The sequence below is a fragment of the Pinus tabuliformis genome, chromosome 5_2 (genome assembly GCF_031772625.1).
Source record: "Pinus tabuliformis cultivar Carrire ecotype Pingquan chromosome 5_2, CPIR1, whole genome shotgun sequence".
In the NCBI taxonomy this organism is placed as follows: domain Eukaryota; kingdom Viridiplantae; phylum Streptophyta; class Pinopsida; order Pinales; family Pinaceae; genus Pinus; species Pinus tabuliformis.
This window is the reverse complement of record NC_142306.1, coordinates 243,455,031-243,481,516: the sequence shown is the minus strand read 5'-3', so window position 1 is coordinate 243,481,516 and position 26,486 is coordinate 243,455,031. Positions and strand designations below refer to the sequence as shown.

The following is a 26,486-nucleotide window of genomic DNA, read 5'->3' as shown; positions in this document are numbered from 1 at the left end:
GGTGCATGTGCCGAAGCAGCAACTCAAGGAAGGACATGAAGCTACACAGACAGATGAATGAGTTACAACAGGAACAGCAACAATAGTGGGCGCAACATGAACTCATAGATGAAACTGTGCATGTACAAGTTAAGGATCCATCCCAACAGCTAACACAGAGTAGACATGGTGAGCAGTGTTGTTGATCGCATATAAGTGATTCAGCAGCATAAATGTCATTGAGCGCACACATGCAATCCAACCCATTCAACACACTCACCAAGGCGAAGACAAGAAGCAAGTCCAACTAGGGCTGAACATGTACTTTGGAAAGTTGATGCACATGACTAACAACACACAGTTGAAGATCAACACAAACATTATGCATCAGTGTGTTTCTTGTTCAACCGTACCCAAGAATACCATGCACATGTTAGCAGATGATTTGGATGAAGGGGCCAAACCAATGCACCAGTTGCAATGGAGGCAAGAGTTCTCTTCAGCAAGATGTCACCATGAGGTGCATGCACACCATCAAGGACAACAAAGCTTCACATCAACTCACCACCTTCACCATCATAAGCATGTCAAAGAGTTGGTCTCATCACGGTATACCGAGTGTCAGTGATGTCTTGCAAGGCTTGTTCAAGCCATGTTGTCTCACATGAGTACATGTGCATTGTAATGTTGAGTCATGTCAAGTGTAAGTCAAGTGTCAATGGTTGGGTGTAACAGTCATAGAGTAGGTGAAGAGTCATGAGGGTAGTTGAACTATCACAAAGGGGAATGTCAAGGGTCACCCCACCCTATGTTATAAATAGTCCCTCATAACTCACTGTATAGGCTTTTGGTCAGCCAAGCTTCTACTAAGACTATCTTGAAGAAGGCTTGGACAGTATTGTAACATGCCTTGGCTTCTCCACTGCATGGAGCTTGTACATATCTTTGGAGGAGTAGGTAGATGTGGCTATAACATTCCACTGTTGGGGCTAGTAGGTTTACATGGATGTATTATGTGATTGTGACTTACACTTCATTATATAATAAGAGCCAACACATTTTCATGCCTATGTTGTTATTGTAGTTGGACTGCTCCGGTTGCTTTAATGATATATTTTGTTCTAACTTACGTACTTGTGTATGAATTGATTCACATGAATCTTGTTGTTAACGTGTTGCATATGTTGTTAATGTTGTCATCGTTTGTGTTGACTACTCTACCGGACATTAGATAGACCTTTCACTTGAACCTTGCCATAACGACCGCCGCACTCGTCTCGAAATAATCTGTGAGTGTTGTACATGTTATCCTACCTTGTATGATGTGACTGCCACATACGAGTGGATTGCTCCCCGGAAGTTGTGCATGTCCTTTGTGTTGTGTGTTCCTAGCCGAGTTGGGATTGATCCCTTTCAACCTAGAGCTCACATTCACCTCCTTCCCCCTTCGAAGTGTTGGAACCTCTCATACACCTTCCTTGACTCACTGCATCAGTCACACCCTTGCTGCTGATAGAGTTATTCTACTTTCCTTTGTGCGACATCATGGTTAAGGCATTACCTTACAATCCACTGCTGGGACTCGTACACTAAACGGTTTGAGGTCTAATTGGGACTTCTTACCGGGGAGATCCCCTTGACATGTTAGCAGGTCCAACACCGTCAACATTTCTGGTGCTAGAAGGAGGGCCTGATGACAAGCAATGTCCTCTCATCCAGTTTTGAACCTTTTCATATCTTTCATGGAGTCTTGCATTCTTCTTCCCTTGAGGTGTTTTTTGAATCGTGAAGATGTCTCCATCTCGGGGAAGCTTTTCAATCTCTTGTCCACTCACACATATGATGGTGAAGGCGAAGTGGCCTGGCATGAGCACTTACATAACTTTCTTTCCATGATTCATGAGGAAGATGAGTTTTCTAACGAACATGCCGATTTGTTGCTTGCATACACACTTCGCGAATCTCCATTTCGTTGGGTGCTTAGCCTACTAGCTGACATCGTGCACTCATTTGAGCACTTATGTGATCTTATTGAAGACATATTCTATCATTTTGATCCAAACTATCTTGACCGGAAACTATTACAGCAATGGAGGGTTCCACATGAATCCATTATTGATTTTTGGCAGCACTTCTGTGACTTGAAGTTTCAAGCTCTGAGGAGCGAGATGAATTTTTCTTATCTTTGGGACCGGTTCGATTATTGCCTTAAGAAATCTGCCCATCCCAAGAGGAAGCTTGATATCAAGCCTCACTTGACATTCTTCATTGATGGAACTACGCAATCTCATGTGGGAGCGAGCACTCTCTCAACTACTTGTTCACCTCCCTCTCATTCAGCAACTCCACCACTGCCCAATGATGTTGAGGATCATGCTCACACACCTGTTCATCCTTCATACTCTCCCAACGTCACTCCATTCAATTTTTGTGTAGATTTGGTTGTGAGTCCTTTGAGTTATCATATGCATTCTTTTCTTCGACCTTCATCTTCACACTCAGGTGTTCCTCTGGACGATGTTGCCTTGTGTTCATCCATTCTGGACTCTTCACTTGTTTTGAACAAGGAACAACCCACTGACAGAGTTGGTGTTGTACAACCAACATGCGTTGTCATTCATGAAGAGTATGAGTGGGAGCTTGAACATCAACACTCAGTGAAGGATGACTCCTTTCCATCTGAGCCCCCTCCGATATTTCCTAACCTCTTTGGTGAACCTGCCATTCATGATTTTGCATGTGTTTCTTCATCCACGGATGCACCCATTGTTGGTCACTCACAGGGCTCACCGAACATTAGTCTAGAATTCGAGAATGGAGAGGGTAAGTTATTCATTGAAAATCCACTCGATCCTTCATTTGTCTTTTTCTGAATCACAAAGGATGAATTTGTTCTCTTTTCATCTACCCCTTTGTTTGATTCATCTGATCATGAGGATGCTGAGGAATTCATTGATTTTTTCTGATTGTGGCAGTTGTGATCCATTTGCTTCCAATTTTGATCATTATCATGAATCTATCACAATTGATCTTTCAAAGCCTCTAGTGTATGATGATCTACCTAATGATGAAGTTGAGACACCCAAGACTATCGAGGCATTTCAGTCCGAGCTGATGGTTATGTTAGGCCCTCGCTCTGTCGGGGTTAGTCTCACTTCTGATCATAAAATTGTTCAATCACCCAAGGCTCCTCATCACTCATCTGTATCCATTGAAGATCCATCTCACATACAGATCACACTTCCTCCACTTGAACTGCATGATCCCATTTCTCATGCATTAGAGGAGTCTTACATTGCAAGCACTCATTCGTGATGCAAGTTATCTTTGTTTCTTTCATTTGCTTGCATGTCACAGTCAAGAGTGTGCTTTTGCTTCAAAGTTGCACGTAGTGTCACAGAACACCATGAGAAGTCCACAGACTGTCTATCATGCACTTGTACTCACTTATGTCACGTGGGCACTTTTAAACACAAAGTGTGGTTGCCTTCATTGCTATATATTTCTTGCTTGCTGGTTCGCACCACTAGGTTTCTCGTGGAACAAGCCTTCACCAACATGGGTTTACCAATGCGCCGATGGCTACATTGGATGTATCACTTCACGTGATAAGGCCCAATGCACCGTTAGTGTAGGAGTAGGAGTAGTGTTTTCTTTTAGTTGTTTATTTGCATGCTTGTTTGCTTATATGCTTTGTTTGCTTGTTTGTTTGCTTGCTTGTTTGCTTATTTGCTTTGCTTTCACTTTCGCTTCCACTTTTGCTTTGCTTTGATTTTTGTTAGTTCGTTTGTTTCGTTCTTAGGTCAGTCTTGCATGAAACCATGTATGACTCTTGAAGCAAGTTGGTTAAAGTACAAGAGGGCTTGTACAACTATTACTACTTGATTATCTGTCATGTTGCCTCTATGTGATGAGCTTGTTAATTTTAGTCCATGATACATCGAAGGAAAATATGTATTGTTCAAAGTGAACCTTGGTGAAAACACAATGCTTGCGCCCTAACTAGTGTCACCTTCTCTAGTCGGTTGTTTTTGGGTTAACCCTTGTCAGCTCAGTCAAGTAGAGTAAGGTGAGGCAGAAAACCTTAACATGCACGTTAGAGATATAATAAACTACTTCTCTGCTGGAACAACCTCCTTTGCTCTCAATAAGTCTGGATCCCTCTTCTGCCTCTGAAATGAATAAGTGCTATGCACAGTGAAAATGAAAAGTTAAAAAATTCAAAATGAAAAATGAATAAGACAAAAGAAGAGAAAGGCTTCCTGTGCAGGGAGGTGATGCAAGTAACTCCTCCCAGTTGTCTGCTAATGTGGAAATTTTGAATTTACTCAATTTGACTAAGGCTAAGTCAAATTGAGCCTTTCTTGCTACACTTCTCAACATAATTGAAAGGAATACATTTATTTCTTTATGCATTGTAACATTGAACTGAAACCATATGAAAGCTTGGCCTAATTATTTTAGTAAGCCAAGGTCAAAATTTTACCACTCATGTTAAAATATCGAGGTTATTTTATGTAACTATAATAGATTTAGACCAATTTTAAAAGTTCTATCTCTTCTATATGAAGGGTAAGGCCCAAATTTTTTAAATGTTAAATTGGATGGGTAGTATATACATGTATTGTGTTATGTTTACCTTTATTCAATAAAATCAATACAACTATTGTTGGATTAAAATGATATTTTTTAATCGAGATTTATAATTGATCTGAACAACAACTACTAGATTCCTCCACACCATAACGATTTTCTTTGCATACAAATATAACGCTTCTATCAAAGAACATATTCCTTTGAATTGTCAACTAATATAATATGCTCATTGTGTGCAATAATCTGGGTTATCCTTATAGAACTAGTTACAAGTCATTGATATCCGACCTCGTTGGAAGGACATGTACACATATTCGATCCACTAATGTGGATAACATGCTACAAATATTGAGTGTGTTGGGACATACATACATCCATAAATCTATGTAGAATTCCATGAAGTCAATTTGATATCAATAGAGATGCATGCAAAGTAACCATATGAATACAAAGGTTTTGAAGGATCTCTACCTTATATATTTCAAGCTCATGTAGCAAATGTTCCTCTGCAAATCAATAGGTAACACTCTAAATGGTTTCACAACTTCAACATTTGATAAAGATGTGAATTATTGAGAAATTTGTTTCCAATATCATATGTTACTAGTGAGGAGGTTGATATTGCAAGCCAAATACCATAAGGGAATTAGTAAGTGTTGTAAAAAAACATAATGTTATTGTTGTAGTTGTCATCATAGGCCATAATGATGGATCCCATAGTTCTAACTAGAATAAATGACTAAAAGAGTCATTGTTATATTTATCAATTCATTTGTTATATATATATATATATATATATATATATATATATGCCCGTAACCTACTAATAGATCCAATGTTGAATGTTGAACTCTATAAAATCATGGCTATAATTAAGGGATTTTTTTTCAAATGTAGAGATATATCATTTGTTTATAATAATAATAAAATTTGAATAACCAATGAGAAATGTGAAATTAAACATGGAATCACCCTTAACCCTATATTAGTTCATTATGCGAATTGTAAATTAACACCATTAATTAACCATCCATAATTAAAACAAACATTGTTAAGCATTTCATAACCAGGAATTTCATTAACTCTTGAATAAAAATGTTAGTAATATCCACAAAATATACATAAGGAAGTAATAACTCTTATAAAAAGAAAAAAAATGAAATATTTACCTAATCATTGTCTTTAGGTATAGGTATAGAGGTAATACCTATAGTATGTCAGTATTAATCGTGAATGTATAAACTGTGCTACTGGGTAGTCGATGCACTAAGATGGGGTCGACTCTGTCGTAACAATACTTCTCTTGATTATCTTATATGATGAGAAGCATTTGCTAATTAACGAGTTATATAAACCAATCATGATATTATTCATAGAATGTAGATGCTACCATAGGTGCTCAGGCTGGTAGCTGTGGTTATATCCTAAACTTGTAACACATTGCTATAACAACTCACGAACTTAATTGACAAATCGTTGTGCCACTTGGGAACTTGAATGATTTCTAGATATTATTGGACCGATTCTAAACAAGTGTCAAGCTCCAGTTAGAAGGTAAATTAGTTAGGCGATAATTTAATCACTGGTCAACATATCTAATATGCAAGTAGTCACTCAATGGCGTAGATTTGTATGTCAACTAGTGTTTGGGTATTGATAATGAAAACGAGCAGTGTATATTGGATCAATATCCAGTAACTAACCATTAGTTTGTCATCTAGGAAATCATTATCGAAGAAACTCAACCAAGCTCTGGGTTGCTAGTGTGTTAATGTACAGAAGCTATTGGAGTCGATGTGTTCTGAGAGAACAAGAGTCACTCCTTTTGAGGATTAAAGTTACAAGATTTGATATTAAATTTCCCTTTAAATTATTGTTATTCAAATTGTGCCATTGTGAAAAATTAATTTTTTGCATAATGATTTATGTGGAATTAGTGCTATCGATACACTCAGAGTTATTTTATGAAAAAGAAAAAGAAAAATGATGTTCATGATTATTGTCTTCGGGATTAGAGAAGGGGTGAGGAAATCCATAATTATTTCGCTTAGATGGTTAGATAAATAATAAACCCTAATCTAGGCTTTACATGTTTCTTGGTTACATGCGAAGACATGGGGAATGTGTAATCATAACGCTCCTTAAATCCACATTTGTTAAGTGAAGAGAAACATGATTTATTTTTTCGTTCACATGTTTCTTGGTATATGAAGGCATGTGGAATGTGTAATCATGATTCTCCTTAAAACCACATTTGGCAAGTGAAGAGAAGCACGATTTTTTATTTTTCTTCATACAATTAAATTAAGGGGGTCATGTGTTGTAAATCATAAAATGGTGTCTTTGAAAAACTAAGTTAAATTGAGAATATTTAAGTAGGCAGAAAGAATGAAATTGATACTTATTATTGTTACAATTAGTTGTTATTGATGTCAAAGGTGTTAATGGAAAGAAAAATTACATAATCGACTAGCATTTTTCATGATTAAGGAGAAACAAATTTATGAATATAGCATTTCTCATGGTTGAGGAGAAACGAATTTTTGATATATATATATATATATATATATATATATCATGTCAATTGCACAAGTTGACCCCAATGTAGGTATGCAGATCACTATAAATAGGTGCCATGAGGTGGAGACATTAGTCATCACTAAGGAGTAATTCAGATATGATCTTGGAGTCTTTAGCGAAGGACAAGGGCAACATAACTAGGGTTCACACCATGTGAACAAAGAGGAAGAGTGTTATCGAGTAAAGAAGTCAAGAATAAGAAAGCACACATCTACCTATGTTGTCAGAGGATTTTTGGAATAATTTTTTGAGAAAGTATTTAGTTTTTTTTAAGGGTTAGCCACTGACCGAGTTCTAGTTCAGGTAGATAGTGCACCCAAATTTTTGAGGAGGTTGAGCCCTAGTTAAGAGTGCACCTGAAGCCTTTGATAAGGCCAAGTCCTAGTCTTTTGTGGTGTGGGTTTGTAAAGCAACCTAAAATAAAAGTGTTAATTGATTCTTCAAGGATAGATTAGACTTAAGCTTGCAAAGTCAAATTAAGTGTTGAAATAACAGGTCATCTAGTGAAGAAAAAGGGAGTAGTTCTAGGTACAAGCTGTTAGGAGGGAAAACTTTCTTGAATATATAATAAGCCAAAATATTGACCCTTGAATAGTGAAAAACAAAGTACTAAGCTGAGTTGAGTTATAGAAGATTGGTGTTATCTATTTGATATGTTGGAGCCTAAACAACAATAATTTGGTGCTTATAAAGGATTGGTGTCCTCATTTTCTTAACAGTTTGGAGCCTGCAATATTATAAGTTGATGCTTATAGAGGATTGATGTCTTCACAAGAGTTGCCTATAACATTGTAATAAATTGAACACTATTAAAAACACATTGAGTGTTTTTCTCCAAGATAGGGTTTTTACTTTAATCTTTGTGTTCATGCATTGTGTTAATGGTTCCCATCCGCCTGCTCTTAGTATCACTATGTATTTCCGAAAATTATGTGGTCAAAATAGGATGAAAAAATCTTAGGAATATAATGTAAAGTGATAAAGTTGTTTCTGATTGAAAATCTACTATGTGTGTGTGTGTGTGTGTGTGTGTGTGTGTGTGAGTGTGTGTGTGCACGTGTATGAGAGGGAGAGAGAGCGAGAGAGAGAGAGAGAGAGAGAGAGAGAACATAAAAAGGGTTTCCTTTAAGTAATGAATAGTGCTTATTTTGAACCCTTGTTAGCATAAGTTAATATGTTATTAAATTTAAAATGAAATGTATATGATATTTCATAGAATGGTTCATACATCGTTAATAAACATGGGAAATGCTGGTACAAGAGTAGAAAAAAATTTGGGTACCATTTTAGTTTAATAATTAAGGATACCAAACATTAGAAATCATGGTACAAGAAGAGGAAAACTAAAGTTGGGTATCATTGTAGTTTAATAATTGGGGAGTGTAGATCATGTGGTGGGGATGATTTGTTTTCTTCCTCCCCACTGGGGTTTGAATCTCATGCTATGACATATTTGACTATGTAACATGATTATCTACCTTGATTCTTTGGAATAACTTGTAGATTGTTGTGACAACCTCCCCTTCTTCTTCTCAGCCTCCCCTTCTTCTTCTCAATGGCAGCCATATTAATGACAATAAGGTTTAGCCATAAGAGACCCTTCTTCTTCTCAGCCTCCCCTTCTTCTTCTCATTGGCAGCCATATTAATGACAATAAGGTTTAGCCATAAGAGAAAGAGTGATGGTAAGAGATTGAATCAACATATTCTTTGGAATAACTTGTAGATTGTTGTGACAACCTCCCCTTCTTCTTCTCAGCCTCCCCTTCTTCTTCTCATTGGTAGCCATATTAATGACAATAAGGTTTAGCCATAAGAGAAAGAGTGATGGTAAGAGATTGAATCAACATATTCTTTGGAATAACTTGTAGATTGTTGTGACAACCTCCCCTTCTTCTTCTCAGCCTCCCCTTCTTCTTCTCATTGGCAACCATATTAATGACGATAAGGTTTAGCCATAAGAGAGAGAGTGATGGTAAGAGATTGAATCAACATATTCTTTGGAATAACTTGTAGATTGTTGTGACAAACTCCCCTTCTTCTTCTCAGCCTCCCCTTCTTCTTCTCATTGGTAGCCATATTAATGACAATAAGGTTTAGCCATAAGAGAAAGAGTGATGGTAAGAGATTGAATCAACATCCTTCTACAATGCCCAACTACTTATTTTCCTCTTATGCTCCTTCATATAGGCAACATGTGTCCCTCTCTAGATTTGGTGAACATTCCAACACTTTATGCATGTATCCAAATAAGCATACAATGGTTTAGTGAATAACAAACTTCCACCGGCTTCCCTTCAAAAATCATGGCTTGAGTGGTATTGATTTACTAATTTGATTATCATATAATAAATAAAAAAAAAGAGAGAAAGAAAGTAATCTTCTCCTTGAAAAAACACTCCCTCATGATATGCTTGTAAAGGACTCCAATCCACAAAACAACCTCTTCCAGGAATATCACTTAGGTAACCACTTTATTATAGCAGCTCACTTTTGATATCAAATTGATGGACAAACCCATCAAAAACACCACTAACAAACTAGGGATCACACAATGCAATCATTTCTCACAAGATTTCGGGAAATCTTTTGCCATTTATAAAAAAACCTTGCCCAGTTAAAAAATGCCTAATGATACCCACTAGAATGGAAACCAATAGTTGGGAACCGAAACGACGAATTTCCAACATGAAGCCCAGTATTGTTTCTTGATTTGTAACGGATTTTTATGGAAGATTACACATTCCATTCTTTTCAATACAATCGTCTCAGGGTACCCTTTTGCTAGAAAACAGTTCTTTCTCTGAAGACGCGTATCGAGTGCTTTTCTCTTTTGTTTTTAAGAGAAAGAGTTGTGAGAGAAATACACACCATGCCCAGTCTGAATCACTACAGCGGTCACAACACTGTCGTTCCCCTGGCTGACACCGCCAACTATAAAGAGTGTGTATTGTCCCACGCGATTTCAACCTGCTTACAGGTACCACTTGCCCTGATATCCATGTTTTTCTCTCAAAGGTATTCCTTAAAAAACTAAGTTTCAAGTTACTATTATAAAACCAACATTTAATCACCTTGCTATACATGTTTTGGTTCTCAATCCTATTTTATATGTTTTTGTTTTAGTTTTCAATATTGATATATTTGCTTTTGTTTTAAATGGTTGTTTAAATAAGTAATAATAGCATTTTCCAAACCGAATGAGGTAAATCCAATGAATTATTTTATGATTTTGAAAGGCTCATTCTACTTCCTTACTCAATCTTGAATTAATATGTATTGTCTCATGCAGTATTTTATGGGTGAGAGGTTGACATATAAAGTTATATTTAAAAATAAAAATAACAATAACAAAAAAAATTAATGTTCACAATAATTAAAATATTTTAATTTTCACTTTAATTTTAAAAATATAAAGTAACTTAAAATAATAAAAAATGATTTTTTTAGTATGATGAAAAATGTAATTTTTTCATTAATTAATACTAAGATGGATAAAAAAATTTAATTTAGTTTTTAGTTAAATCTCTTGAGATAGTTTAGATCCATTTTAATTCCAAATTCCAAGAGAGATCAAGAGGGATCAAATTGCTTGAGATGCAAACTTTTTAACAGTAAAAATAAAATTGAGTAATGCAAACCTCTTTAAGAGTGAAAAATATTTGATCTCTCTTCCAGAATATAATTAGTTTTAATTAATCTCAGTGTCATTGTGCTTCCCGGTGTTGAGTTTCCAACTCAATATAAATGAGATGTAGTAAAATATACAATATATAAAAAATAAACTATTTAAATTTTCATATTAATTAATTTATTTTTAAAAATTATATAAAAAGAGAAAATGAAAAAAAACAATTTAATATTGACTCTAATAAAATAAATAAATAATTATAGAAAAGAAACAATTGAAATATATATATATATATATATATATATATATAATAAAAAATAGATGTGAAATTTTTAATAGAAATAAAATTATGAAATTAAAAAATATTATTAATAATAAAAAAATGTGTGGATTTAAAAAAAAAATATTAATATGTAAAATTAAGTAAAATTGAAATTTATTTTAATATATTAATAACCAAAAATACATTTTAATATATAAATAAAATATTATTTAAACGATATTTATATTGAGTAAACTATTTTATATTATATATGGTTAAATATTTTATTTCAATGTTTATCTTAATTAAATTATTGTGTATTATATATGGCTAAAATTACTATGTTTATGTTATATAAAGTAATTGAAAAATATAAAATGTTATGACTAAAATATTTGGAGTAATTTTAGTTGAAGTTACATTGTAATGTAAACATTTTAGTTTGGGTCTAGAGTATGCTCTAAAGCTGCTTCTCCTCGCGTCATTGATACCACTAGGGTCATTACTGATACCACTAGGGTCATTACTGATAACTAGCATAAATCCATAACTCCAAATCTACCCAACTCCTAGAGGAATCAAATGTCTTGATATGCAAACCTCTTTTAAAATTTAAAAAAAAAATAGAATTATAAATTCAAACTCTCTGACCTACACATTAATGTTTATTTTTTTCAAAACATTAAATTTATATATAAATTCATATATAAGAAATAAGAAAGTTAGCTTTAATTAATCGAGTAGTCATTAAATCACTTTTGGTATTTTGTGAGATCACTGATTAAGATGAATTTAAACTTTCTTAGAATTATAGATTCAAACTGTCTAAGCTACGCATTAAGTGTTTATTCTTTTGAAAACATTAAAATTGTATATAGGAAATAGGAAAGTTAGTTTAATTAGCTTAAGTGTTTATTGTTTTGAAATCATTAAAATTGTATATAGGAAATAGTAAAGTTAGCTTAATTAGGTTAATTAATCGAATAGTCATTAAATCACTTTTGGTATTTTGTGAGATCACGGATTAAGATGAATTTAAAAACGCCGCTCAAAGATGAAAAGGCTTAAAATTTATTAAAATATAAAAATAATTATTAGCTAAACTATGATATCTGCATATTTACCGCCGAAGATTTCCGCTTTATAACGAGGGACGTTCATCCGGAAGCAACTTTCACCTTGATTTTCGACAGTGTTGTAAGCGGAGGCTTGATTGACAAGGATAGGGAACAAACAGATTCAGATCAAGAAATAGCGCAGCGTTCTTGGAGGAGAACGTTAATGCCATTGGACTCGTTGCTGAACATATTCAGAAAGCGAAGCAGGAACTCTGATATGGAAGCTGAAGGCATTAAAGAATTTCTGTATGAGGAATTTGGTGATGCAGCCAGCTACACAGTTAGAAGGCTGTTTAATCACGTGGATGAGGTTAAACAGCTACATCCCGACATGGGCATTTTATTGAGTGGATGCAGGCACCACGAGAATTGTATCGATGTCTGCCCTTATGGAGATCCAAGAGGCTATGGAGCTTTCACTAATGCTATTCTAAGACTTCTGAAAAAGAAGCGTGGGAAGCGTTGGGACTGCATTACCAACAGGGAACTGCTTTCGAGTGCCAGAGACTTGCTGCAGGGACAAGAATTCATACAGCATCCATGCCTATACTGCAGTGAGAGGAATGCCAACAGGATTTTCCTCGAACCCAGGTAGATCTTGTGATTAAAATGTATTGGAAAAGTTGCATCCCAGCAGTAACGAAGGGAGAAGAAATGCTTTCATTCCTTCATTTTGTGATATTGTCAGCAGCAATATTCAGATAAATATTTTAATATTTTATTTAAATAATTTTAAAAATATATTATTTTATTTTTTATAAAATTTAGTTTAATATAATTTTTATTTTAGTCTTTTTTGGTTAATTACTATGATAGTAAATTATTAATATTTATTCCCAACTTTAAATTATACATAATTGAAGTAATGTTGTAATATTAAAGTATGAGTAGATAATATTTAGTTTATAACAAGTAAAATATTTATACATAAATTTTGTATTGTATAGATATATAATATGTTTTTAATTTTTATAATTAAGTTTTTTATTTATATTTAAAAGATAGGGTTGTATATTTAAGTTTTCTATATTTTGATAGATCTGAAGTTAAAATGAATTTAGGCTTGTTGATATGTTTTTTTTTTAGCAAATACAAAAAAGTTTTTATTAGTATCTAAACAATTTTACATGGATAGTATGAGAAGCCAAGAGATTGGTTATGAAAACCACAATCCCAATATTAATATCAGTTACATCAATACTCTTTGAGTAGAGCTAAAAAACTTATACCCAGTAGATGATAATGAAGGGCCAGAGCAACCACAGTGCCATGAAGAGATTGCGCCACTAGAAACAAAGTGCTATGAATAGATTACACCACTAGAAACAAAGCAAGGACACTCACTAGAAACAAAGTGCTATGAATAGACTACGCCACTAGAAACAAAGCAAGGACACTCACTATAAACAAAGTGCTATGAATAGACTACACCACTAGAAACAAAGCATGGACACTATCCTATCCGAGATATAACAGTATTACGAGGTCTTTCTAACATAAAAGCAATTCCTTATATATATGTGTATGCCATTGGAGATATCAAAAGCTACTTGCCATTTGTGACAAAATAAGGCAGAACTTAGTACTATCTCAACCATATTGCCACCATCTATTGCATTGAGTGGGAAGAGAGATATAGTAGCAATTGCCCCAAAAGGGGTAAAGAATAGGTTTTTTAAATTGGAAAAATGGTATGATGAACTCATTTGGAGATATGTATGTCATATGCCATATGTATTGGAAAATTTAAATTTTATATAGATATTGTAAAAAATGATATTTTACTTTTATGGATTTTAGAGTTCGAAAGAATACCAATAGAATTCATACAGTGTCTTGTCACCAAATTCGACCTCAAGAAACTCAAATATGTATCATAACTCAAATTAGAGAGAACAACAAACACTATATTTTTTAATTCAAATGAGCTAGAAAATACTTCCGCAAATTTAAAAAATACACATATATATATAGTGTTCAACAAATGTGAAACTTATAACATTTAAAAATAAAATAAAAATTATGCAAATAATTATATGCATCCATTACAAAGTACATTCATTACGCAAAAGAAATATTCATCCTACACTATTAAATAACAAAAAAACAAATTTAAATTTCAATATATCATTCATTACGCAAAAGAAATATTCATCCTACACTATTAAATAACAAAAAAACAAATTTAAATTTCAATATAATGATAATATAACAATAGAACAATAAATGTACGTCCAAATTTAAGAAATAAAATAAATTTTACTTTACCAAAATCACAACGGTCAAACCACCATGCAATTCAAAGCTATTCAAAGAAAATATAAGAAGATATATAGAAAATGATTTACAAGCTATTCAAGTACGAGGACATCAGTAAATTCTTTGCAGCATTGGTAAGAACATTTGCATGTGTTTTTAAGAAAGAAATGAATCGCATAACAAACATTAAAGCATTAAAGCAAAAAAAAAAAAAAAAAAAGTAGTAAATGAAACTACTGGTGATGGTTCGCCCCGGTAAACAAGCGTGGGATCAGGATATGAAATACTGGGATTGGACCAAGATCAGGCACCTTGATGATTCTCGGAGATATTCAAAGGTGTAACAACAGCTGAAGAAAACTGAAGCAGCTCAGAGACGTAAGATGCAAATGCAGCTCAGGTATGCATAGCTATGTAGGTTATGATCCTGGGATTTTGTATTGAATGTGTTTTGCAGAGGAAATTTATTTAAAGAATTGAATGTAATTTAAGTTCTTATGTGGTGTTGTCTCTCAGGCTGAGGCCATCAAGAAGATTCTGGGTAAGGACTCTTCAAAAATGAAATGAGCAGACAAGCTAAAAAACAAAGAGATGCAATGGCACAGCGGATTTGCAGGTCTGAAACATTGGAGGGTTGTATCGGTTGTTCTTTTATTTTTTTATTTTAGTATTAAGTCACATTCTATGACTTCTAAGGAATGCTGATAGTGATATGTCGCTTGCTTCAAGTGGTGTGAGATGGGTTATGGGACCATCCGGCATAGTTGTTACACTTTCTGAGAATACAAGGCTTGCAAGCATATTCAATGAACCCATGCAAGTTAGGTTTTTATTCATTTATGAGAATTTTATAATGTTGGTCATTATGTTCGGCTATCATTCTATTAGTAATTGACAGCAATCATTTAGTTTTTGAACTAATCACAAGGATTTAACATTTATTTTTTCATCATTTATTGTCATTGGAGAAATGTGCTGGGTCGAGAGGGAGAATCAATGGAAAGTTGAAATTTGGATAAAAAATTCATTTTTTTTTTATAGAAATAGTTTGAATTATATTTTTATAATAAAAATAAATTTAACACCATCTAAAACATTTAAATTTCTTTAATTTAATAACTAATCTCTTTCTATACCATTTTCCATACCATTTTCCATACCATACATATCGTGTAACTTACTGTTACACTGTCTCCTCCCATCAGTGATGCACAATTTATTGCTATGTTTTCTCTGTACTTTGATCGATAGTAGTTGTTCAGATATTACTTTTCTAAAGATAAAACATGTTTTGGCAGCTTTAGCATTAGTGTTTTTGATATATATGTTCCTCGGCCATTCAAGATGTAGGGGATTGAGGGGAACGTGTAGTTAATCTATCATCATGTCCAAGGTTTCGAAACACGTATCATTTTAAATATATACTGGAAGTTTAATTTGGGACTGTTGTATCTAAAGTATCATATATACAAGAAAGATTGGAGATTAAAGCATCAAGATGTTAGTTGTTGGAATTTATCAACGAGACCGAAAATATGGAGGAGGTGGACTATTTTGCAAATGAAATTCTTCCATTGTTATTTTTTTTTTGCTTTAATGTGTTGTGCCGTTCATTTCCTTCTATAAAACATGCAAATGTTCTTACCAATGCTGCAAGCAATTACTGATGTCCTCGTACTTGAATAGCTTGTAAATCTCTTTCCATATATCTTCTTACATAAATTGCTTGCAGCATTGGTAAGAACATTTGCATGTCTTATAAAAGGAAATGAACGGCACAACACATTAAAGCAAAAAAAAAAATAACAATGGAAGAATTTCATTTGCAAAATAGTCCACTTCCTCCATATTTTCGGTCTCGTTGATAAATTCCAACAACTAACATCTTGATGCTTTAATCTCTAATCTTTATTGTATATTGATTTCTCTATAAATTAAAAAAATACCTTAGATGCAATAGTCCTAAAATAAACTCTCAGTATATATTTAAGATTATACTTGTTTGTGAAACAATAGTCCCAAATTAAACTCCCAGTATATATTTAAGATAGTACATCTTTGCGAAACCTGGTCCCAAATTAAACTCTCAGTATATATTTAAGATTATACATGTTTGTGAAACAATAATCCCAAATTAAACTCCCCGTATATATTTAAGATAATACATGTTTGCCGAAACCTTGGACATGATGATAGATTAACTACACGTTCCCCTCAGCCTGAGAGACAAAACCACATAAGAACTTAAATTACATTCAATTCTTTAAATAAATTTCCTCTGCAAAACACATTCAATACAAAATCCCAGGATCATATCCTATATATCTATGCATATCTGAGCTGCAATTGCAGCTTTCTCTAATTGCATCTTACGTCTCTGAGCTGCTTCAGTTTCCTTCAGCTGCGGTTCCACCTCTGATAATATTTCTTTCCGTTCTGTCAAACAAAAGACTATAACTTAATCAAACTACAATGGATGCATTTATAATTCCTTCACAATCATAACTCATGTCTATTCGCATTCTCATTATAATAACTAGATAAAAAACAAAAGAACATTTCATAATCATTAAAAAATTACAAGGGAACTGTCATTATCAGAGTACTCAACACTTTAACAATGATCAGAATAGTTTACTAAAGCTATTAATACTAACAAATTCTAATCGGTAAAAAAAATGTGTAGTTGTAATCATATTTAACAAAAAAACATAACTGGAAGGCACATGAGCTGGAGAAAATAATTACAAGAATATATACCAACTCTTCTAGACACCAGAGATAAAACATGCCCATCAATTTAGGATAGATGGTTTGCAAAAGATGTTAAATCCGTGCTTCTTCTTACTGACCCATATAAGATGTTTTTAGTTACCCTGACTTATTACTTCACAGACTTTTTGATTAAATGTAATTCTCAAAGATTTCTATTAGAATAATTAGGTTTCTATTCAGTATTTTGCAGCACCTATCAAGCTACTAAAGGATGGCTAACTTTCACTGGAAATTTGGACTATGGCTTGCAATAAAAAAGCTCTAAGCCCTTCGGCAAATACACCAAATAGAACAGCACTTCTGAATAGCAACTAAGCTAAAAGGAAAGATCAAAGTACAAGTAGACAGATACTGTAGCTCCCTATTTTGCTTCAAGGAGAATCATCCTATGGTCTACAACTACATAGCTTATGTAGCACCAACATTCACTGTATCATACAACTACTAAGTTATGAGAGCATAGTCTAGAAAAGCAGTAACTTACTTGTGTTAGATAAACTTGACCCTATGGTGGAGTTGAAGTTATGTCAACAGTTATGATTAACAATTGTGGTTTTGGGCACCTAGTATTGGTGATTCATGGTATTGAGCTCATGGTATTACATGTAGTTGAAGCCCTTTATAGGCTTGTGTCTTCTGTGTTGTACGTAGCCATGGTTGAGTGGTTGAAGCTCATGTTGTTGGCCGGCTTGGCTGTGTTTTAGCCAAGGACAATAATAGATCTATTGTTGGTTGGTTTTTCCCCCAATTGGGGTTTTCCAGATAATCATGGTGTACATGGTTTGAATGTGTATTTCTTGATTGTTATATTTATTTCCCTTGAACCCTAACAAGTGGTATCAGAGCTCTGGTTGGCAAGGGCCTTGGATAGTTGTTCGAAATGTTCCCATCGACCAAGTGGTGGCGTTGGTTGAAGCAATAGCTCATTGCACAAACCAGCAATGTCCATTGAGTGATGGTTCGATGAGGAGCAAGAAGAAAATGAAGTCTGAAGGCTTTGCCAAAAACGTCTGTGTGAATTCTGCCATTCGATTGCATGAAATGTTGCCAATACTGTCCATCTCTGCATGAGAAGAGGAGGATGTGTTGCATGTTAAGCCATAAGTTGCAGCGTGTTGGGGAGGAGGAGTGTGTAAGTGTGGAACTTCTAGACGTAAAAACCTCGTGTTGCGTGTTAAGCTGTAAGTTGTTGTGTGGTGGTAAGAGGAAGCCAGAGCCGCAACACTGCATGTCATTGTTGGTTCGGTCCGTTGCTGGTTTGGTCCATTTGTTGATTTACGGTTGAGGAGGAGCCTTATGCTGCTAGTCTTTTTTGTTGGTTTACCCAGTCTGCGTGAAGCCCTCTACCATTTTTTCTGAAGAGTCGTGTGAAGAGGGTGTGCGTGATGCTGGCTATCCATTCTGCGTGAAGCCTCTGTAGAGTTGCATGGGCTAAGCGTGCAGGAGTGACCTATCTGTGTGCAGAGCTAGAGCTGTGTGAAGAGGGTGTTGGGGGTGTTGGATTTGTTGTTGCTTAAACCCCATCAAGCTGTTGTTTCCTGTTGAACGCGGGTAACAAAAATTTTAAATAAAAATTCAGTTACAAGAGAAGGGTTAAATAGTGGGATAGGAGTCTTACAGGGTGAAATGCATGGTTAAACTTACAACAGTTCAAGTTGTGTGTGGGTCAAGATAGCAATAAAATAAAAAATAAAATGAAAATTTTCATGTAAATGGGTATACGACTGTAAGACCTGGTAAGGCATGCATACCCCACTAAATCACTGGTAAAGTCTAATGTCCACTTGGGTGATATGGGGATGCATGTGGTGGTATGATGAAGCATGTTGAACTAGGATAGCATGTGAGATTATCAAATACCCTAACATTGACTAGGTAGGGCCTGGAGGTGAGTGGTGGCTGGCTCACTTAGCAGATTTGGCTAGATTTGGCCAAGGAAAACCCAAAGTAAAGTTTAAAGGGGGGATTGTTAGATAAACTTGACCCTATGGTGGAGTTGAGGTTATGTCAACAGTTATGGTTAACAGTGGTGGTTTTGGGCACCTAGTATTGGTGACTCATGGTATTACATGTAGTTGAAGCCCTTTATAAGATTGTGTATTCTCCGTTGTAGGTAGCCATGGTTGAGCGGTGAAAGCTCAGGTTGTTGGTTGGCTTGTTTGTGTTTTAGCCAAGGACAATAATAGATCTATTGTTGGTTGGTTTTTCCCCCAATTGGGGTTTTCCATATAATCAATGGTGTACATGGTTTGAATGTGTATTTCTTGTTTGTTATATTTATTTTTCTTGAACCCTAACAACTTGAGAAAAAAAAATATTTACAACTAGACCAGACCATCATAAGGCACAATCGCGGACGGTATGTATTAAAAATTTGAGTAATTTGAACCTGAAAGCATGATATCAAATAAGATCGGTTGTAATCTTACTCTCATCGTAGAAAATGGGGACTCCTGAATATCACCATGAAAACGATAATTCTTTTAGTTTTCAATACAAGGCAAACATTGAACAAAAATTGAAAATAAAAAATGGTGATAGCCTTCATCTAAGTAAATCCACAAGAAACTGACCAATGGGATTAACATTGAACCTCACTGGTACTTGTAAGCAAAAAGCATGCCCCAACACACTTGGAAAGTCTGACCATGTTCAAGGTTCCCACAACATTAGTTTTGTAAAGCTCGAGTTAAGGACTCAGAGCAAAATATAATAGTTTTATCAAAAACAAATACTAAATAGAAACCTCCATTGTGAAAGTAAGATCTACATAAATTTTCTTAAAAAGCGTAGATTCATTTCGTATTTCGATGAGTAAAGGATATGATAGTCTTCACAGGATTGTGTTTGCAATGCACAGGGGAAGCAAGGCAAGCCAAATGGTAGATTTGATCAACCTCCAACAATAAGGGTTCCAGAACATCATGTCTTATCAATTCAAACCTCAGATTGCCAAAATGATGCAAAACATTCTCCTTCCTTCCTTCCCGTAAAGAAATTGTCGACAACGACAACAATAACATTGTTGCCTCTTGCCATGAGCTTGTCAACCAGGTGACTTCCACTGCCAACAAAGCCATCTCCACCCGTCACTACAACTCGCAGGGACTTTCTTTTCAAATCTACGATTAACTATTTATTATTTAGACGCCAATAAGATTGAACAAGAAGTACCAATAGTCAATGTGATTGCTTGGTATTGTAGAGATTGAGTTTAGAAATGCCTTTGGTTTTTGAAGTGGAGGTTGTATCCTGTGTCTGTGCCCAACAAGCTGCAGTATTTTTTGTAGAACTCATTTCCACCTCGTTGTTGGTCGCTTATTGTGCCTGTGTCGCATTCCACATGGTGATGTTGGTCAACATTCCATATCCTGCGACTTTGCCAGTGGCAGTGTCAACTTATCAACAGAGGTCATCCATGGTGCGCACAAACGTTTCCGCATGGCGTAAATTTCTGTGTACATAGGTCGAATAGACGTGAGAAGTCTAGATTAAATCCAGAGGTATACTGATTAAAAGAAAGGTTTATTGGCCTAACAATTTTAGACTTTTAACAAAATTGGAACAATAATTTCTAGTAAGACATATTAATTAATTTGACAAAACAAGGCACTAGAAATCTAGTTCAGCCTGATATGATCATTGGCAAAAGAGAAGTAATAGTGAGTTGTGTATTGATGATAGCAAGAAGCCCTGTGAGTTCCTTAGATTACCCATATGAAACTATATCATTAACGCAAAAATGATATATATATATATATATATAATTTTTAATTAATAATAATAGTAAAGTTATAATTTAGTTAATTTGTATGAATTTTAAATTTAGCAATGTGAAATATCATGAAGTAAGTATTTTGATGCCTATATGTATTTATTAAGTTTGTTATTGTTGAGCACTCTTATAATACCAAGCACCTTATTTGCTTTCACCAAGCTCGAATCTTAGTAGGTATTCTTTTTCATAATCCTTGGTCATCAAGGAAGCCTTAGAAATTAAAAAACACTCCAAAAATTTCAATAGGGAAGATGGCTATCTCCTTGAAGCCTATCATCTCTCTTTAAATCTTAACTCGACCCCCTCTGCCCTTCCTCTTCAAATTTTCTAGCTTCCCCTTTCTTTAATTTTTTCACATTATATATATAAATATAAATAAAAGCAGTTAAAAAAAAACAAAACAAAACAAATAAATAAATAAATAAAATAAAAATATATATCTAAACCCCTCACCCTCTTATTAATTTAACTTATTAAGCTTTTATTCTAATATTTATTTAAGCATAGATAAATAAGGTTAATTAATTTAATCTAGATAATTTACCACATAATGATGTTTACATTTATTTTTGTTTATATAAAATTCAAATTATCATAATAACAAATTAATAAACATATATATATATATATATATATATATCGAAATATAATAAAATATTATCCGATAGGGTTAGAAAAAAAATAATAATAACAAATAAATAAATAATTTTCAATTAATTTATCTTTTATTTTAATTTAATAATTTATTTATTTCATCTCATTTGGTTGTTAATAAATTAATTTAATATTTTCCATCCTTGTTATGGTTAATCCGCTCTCAAATGATTATTATTTATAGGTCTAGTCTACTCTCATGCTTACCATCTATTTGTACCATATATTTGCTTTCTAGTCCCTGATGGTGGGTGGAGTGTCCACCATAAACTTGTTTTCTTGTCCCTGATGATGGGTGGAGTGTCCACCATAAATATCCGATAGGGTAAACATTTAAACAATTTTCTCCAAATATTTTAGAATATTCTTATTAGTAATCAAATGGGTAAACATTTACACAATTTTCTTACATTTAAACAAAATTTCTCCAAATATTTTAGAATATTCTTAGTAGTAATCACATGGGTAAACATTTCAACAGTTAAAAAAAAAAAAAGAGGCAATATCACCAAATATTTTAGAATATTCTTAGTACTAGTCACATATCAAACATTGAGATTTATCTAGAACGTAGTCATGCTCCTTTATCATTTTAATTAAATTGATTAATAAAAAATGTCATATGAACAAGTGTCATGAAATGGGTTATTATTTTTTGGAAATGTGGTATTATATGTCATGGTATTGGCCCATGATATTGTTTATAAGTTAATAATCTTCATGGTTAAGAATCATGTTACCTATTTTATGTTTTGTAAATGTATATATGTTTAGCTCATATATTTATAGTAATAATAAGCCCAGATGGCATAGAATAAACAATGATGGAGTGTATTGTTAAGTCACTCCTCGATGTGAAGCTCACCGGTTCTAAACATTGTGGGAAAAAATCCACTCATGTTAAGGGTTGGTGTGGCCAAGTCGGGTGTGATACCCAGGTGCTTTTGATGGGGTCACGATTTCTCAAGCTGTAGGTCCACCCTAAATTCAAACTTAGACAACTTGACAAACAAAAATAATAATAATAACAAAGTTATAGTTTAGTTAATTCTTATGATTTTTTAAATCTTTGGCAATGTGAGATGCATCATCAAGTTAGTTTTTTTATGCTTATAATAGGTTGATGCCTATGGGAATTTACCAACCATTTAATTTATATGGTTGTATTGATTTTATTAGTAGTCATAGATTAATATGGATGTTTATCTCAATAGTAGTTATTCCCTTTCTTCCCTTTTAATTAAATTGATTAATTAAAAATTTTGTTGTATGAACACTAGTTATGATTTTTTGGGCATGTGGTATTAGTAAATTAAGAATATCCAAGGTAGAGTGGGGGTGAATCTCATGGTGAAGAATATGTTGTTATTTTTAAATGTATATATGTTAAACTCATATATTAATTTTTTTATAATTAATTAATCAAATAATAATTTAATTAATTGTTATGCATTTTTTTTGATGTTTAATTTTGACCATATGAGATGTATCATGAGGTAAATGTTTTGATGTCTATTATTATTTACCAACCATTTTTTTTTGGTAAGCTTAGAAATTCTATTGATTAGCAAGAAAAATCATACATCATATAGTTTCCATATGTGGTCTACCACTAGAGGAACCAGACCAGTGGCAAAAATATAAGTATTTGGTCCAAAAGCTTACATCAATGACATAAAAACTATGGCAAATCCATGGAGTAACAAAATAGATTGTAAACATATACAATCTGAAAAAACTAGCACACACAAAATAATAGTTTATTTGCATATATTGAATTCTAACAGAGATAACCATCAAATAACTAAGAGGAGGTAGACAAGTTTACTGGTGTTGTAGGGGTACCCAGAGCCACTAGACCTTTTCTTTGGAGAGTAGAGCCTTTATTTTGGCGAGCCACATGGCCATGTTGTGGTGCTCCAAGGACATTTATTTGTTTTCTGCTTCAAGGGTGCTTAGCTTTAGTGAACTCTTTTGTTTAGTGTCTTCCCCGCCCTCCAAAGCCTTACGAAGAAGTGTCTTAATGTGCCAGTAGAGATCTATTGTGCACAAACATTGATTTTTCCGGCCATGGATGCAGTCGAGGTCTGGAATCCAATCAGTAGAGTGAGTGAGAATGTCGCCTATGCGGCCATCTCTTCCATGCATAGCTTCAATAACAATTTAGTTGGCTAAATGTTAAAATTTCTAGGGATAGTGTCCCAATATATGTGTGCAATAGATTGGTATCTACAACAATCCTAGGAGATTCCTTCTCCCCTACTAGCAGACCCTCATTTGCAACACATGCATTGTCGGGGCATGGTGTTAAGAGATATCCATCAAGGGACCAAGCTAGGAACTAGATGTCAAACAGACGAAAAGTTTATAGTGGGAGGAGACAAGTTGGTGCAACAAGATGTAGTCGACCAACAATGAGGAGGAGCAAAGAAAGGTTCAAGACACCACCAAAAGAGTGAGGACATCATGAGACAGTGATAGGGTTGAGAAACCAGGGTCCCATAATGAGTGAATTACTTAGGAGAGGTAGTTGCATAGGAAAAGAGACTAAGACAAAACCTACAGTAGAAAACAAAAGACTTATACATAGAAATGAGCTTGCATAACAAACCAATTACAAAGCAATGAGAGACAGAGAGGAATAGATACCAGTAGTGATGGGAGATACTTGTGTGTTAGCGAAGTGAGGCCTATGTCGATACAACTTGGTTGCCAAATTCCTTTCACTGCAAGTGAACCAAAGGTCCCCTCCCTTCACCACTCGTAGAGTTGCAGCACCATGCAAGGGATGAGAGATCCTTCGAGCCAACAGACTAAAGAATTATGAAATTTGGGGAGACTAGGTTAGGAGGACCTGGTCTTGCCCTAGTGTGAGTGAATGAAACATCACCAAGGTGTTGAAGTTTGTGCTAAAGGGTGACAAATTTCCTCTGGTAAAGCTTGGCTATAGTGCTATATTTGTGCATGAGAAGGAGCCCTGAGAAATCAATTAACTTGCTTGTGCATGGTGAAGGGCCTTGGGTTTTGCAAATCTTAATGAGTGAGCTGAGTGAGAGAAGGGTCGGTCCAACCTCCATCTTTTAAATGAGTGAGCCAAGTGGCGGGAAAGTCAGTCCAACCTCCCCCCTTGAGAGAGTGAGGTGACAACAAAAGACCACTCCCCACTTCCCCTTCCCTTCCTCTTCCATGGCTTGACTTGATTAACACCCCAATTGAAAAACCAACTATTTAATTTATATCATTACACTACTTACCAATAAAATCAATATCATGCTTAAATAATAATATAAATAATTAACCCTTAACCAATATCATGTTGTATAACCACATGGCAAAATCATATATTAACACACTTAACTAGATACCATCATGTTCACTTCCTTTAGCGTAAATTCTTAAAATGGGTGTATGTCAATGTCACCATATTGATCTTCTTCATAATATTCCATCAAAGATAAAGGTATGGTAGAAATTGCAAAAGCATTCACACGTTTATTTATATTGAAAATTTTAATATTATTTAAAATTTTAAATATATATTATTTAGAACAAGCGGACGTAATATACCTATAAGTATAGCTACAAAAGAACAATGGATTATCAAATCGTTAAACATGTAATCTTTATTATAATGTTATTTGCCTAATTTTATTTTAGAATGTTTTATGGAGAAAGTTATAAATTCCATAACTACTTCGAATAGTAGGCTAGTCAAGTGATCAACCCAAAAAAGTTATGGAAGTTATAATAATCTCTTTATATAAAAGAACTATGAGAGAACCTCAATTTGTCATTATATGAAGGAGAGTCAAATGTTACGATATTATAATGATTCTTACTTGATTACATGCTATTATGGAAGTTATAATAATCTTTCTATATAAAAGAACCTCAATTTGTCATTGTATGAAGGGAGAGTCGAAGGTTACGATATTATAATGATTGCTTACTTGATTACATTTTTTACTTAATTAAAATGTTTTTAACATCTTTTATTACAAAACATTTTGATTAAAATTTTCTATTACAAAAACTCATAGATGAATGTTGTTAATCTCTATCATTTCTATAGTAATTGCTTATTTTTCAAGGTATGTCCTCTCGGAAAAACAAAGAATCAACTAAAATAATTTTTAAAAGTTTTGATTGATTTATTGATATAACTTACTAGAATATATTTTTAAAGGGAAAAATATATAACAAGTAATAAAATTATATTATATAGATGTTGAAAGTATTTAGTAAGATAAGAAAAAAGTTAGAAAAATTACATGATTTTTTTTTGAAGTTAAGTGTGATAATAATTATATAACTTTTTGTTTTTGTTTTTCTTCTTTGATCTTCTGTCATCCTCTTGAGTTACGGTCTGTTAGAACCGTTGTCAATTCAATTCCTGATGTCTTTGATGGGTTTTCTTTGTCTAAGCCTAAGCTCTTAGAAACATGAGCTATATTTGTACCTCCCATATTGTTTTCATTGTGTCTTGTTTTTATGTTATTATGGTATTTGTATCTCTTTAGATTAGGTGCATTTCCACATATGGGTTGCATTGTCATTCTAAATCAGTGCACCCCCTTTGCTTGGGCCACTATCCTTTTTTTTTTGGGTTTTCCCTTTTTTTAGTTTTTGGCATATTTTTTTCTTGAGAGCATGCATTCTATAGGTGTCCTATTTGGTAACATATATGGCATCTAAATGCAATATTTTCATAATATAACAAATGGGTCCACATAATGTTTTTGTGTTTCAACTGAATGTGATTTGGTAGACCTTATTAAGGTCTATTTCTACATATATTCTAGTGAAAGTGAATAGACCTTTCTCCATTCCTTTGCAGTTCATTTTTTTAATGTTC

At 33.8% G+C, this 26,486-nt stretch overlaps 1 protein-coding gene across 1 annotated transcript; it reads left to right on the top strand.

Moving 5' to 3' along the window:
- The first annotated feature begins 12,328 nt into the window (after positions 1-12,328).
- Positions 12,329-12,760, top strand: LOC149158443 (metacaspase-9-like). The gene has a single exon (XM_089433983.1). It carries the CDS (start codon positions 12,329-12,331, stop codon positions 12,758-12,760), a length of 432 nt encoding a protein of 143 aa, XP_089290109.1.
- The last annotated feature ends 13,726 nt before the right edge of the window (positions 12,761-26,486 follow it).

Coding starts and splice junctions, on each gene's coding strand:
- LOC149158443 (XM_089433983.1), top strand. CDS start 12,329: ATGCCATTGGACTCGTTGCTGAACATATTCAGAAAGCGAAGCAGGAAC.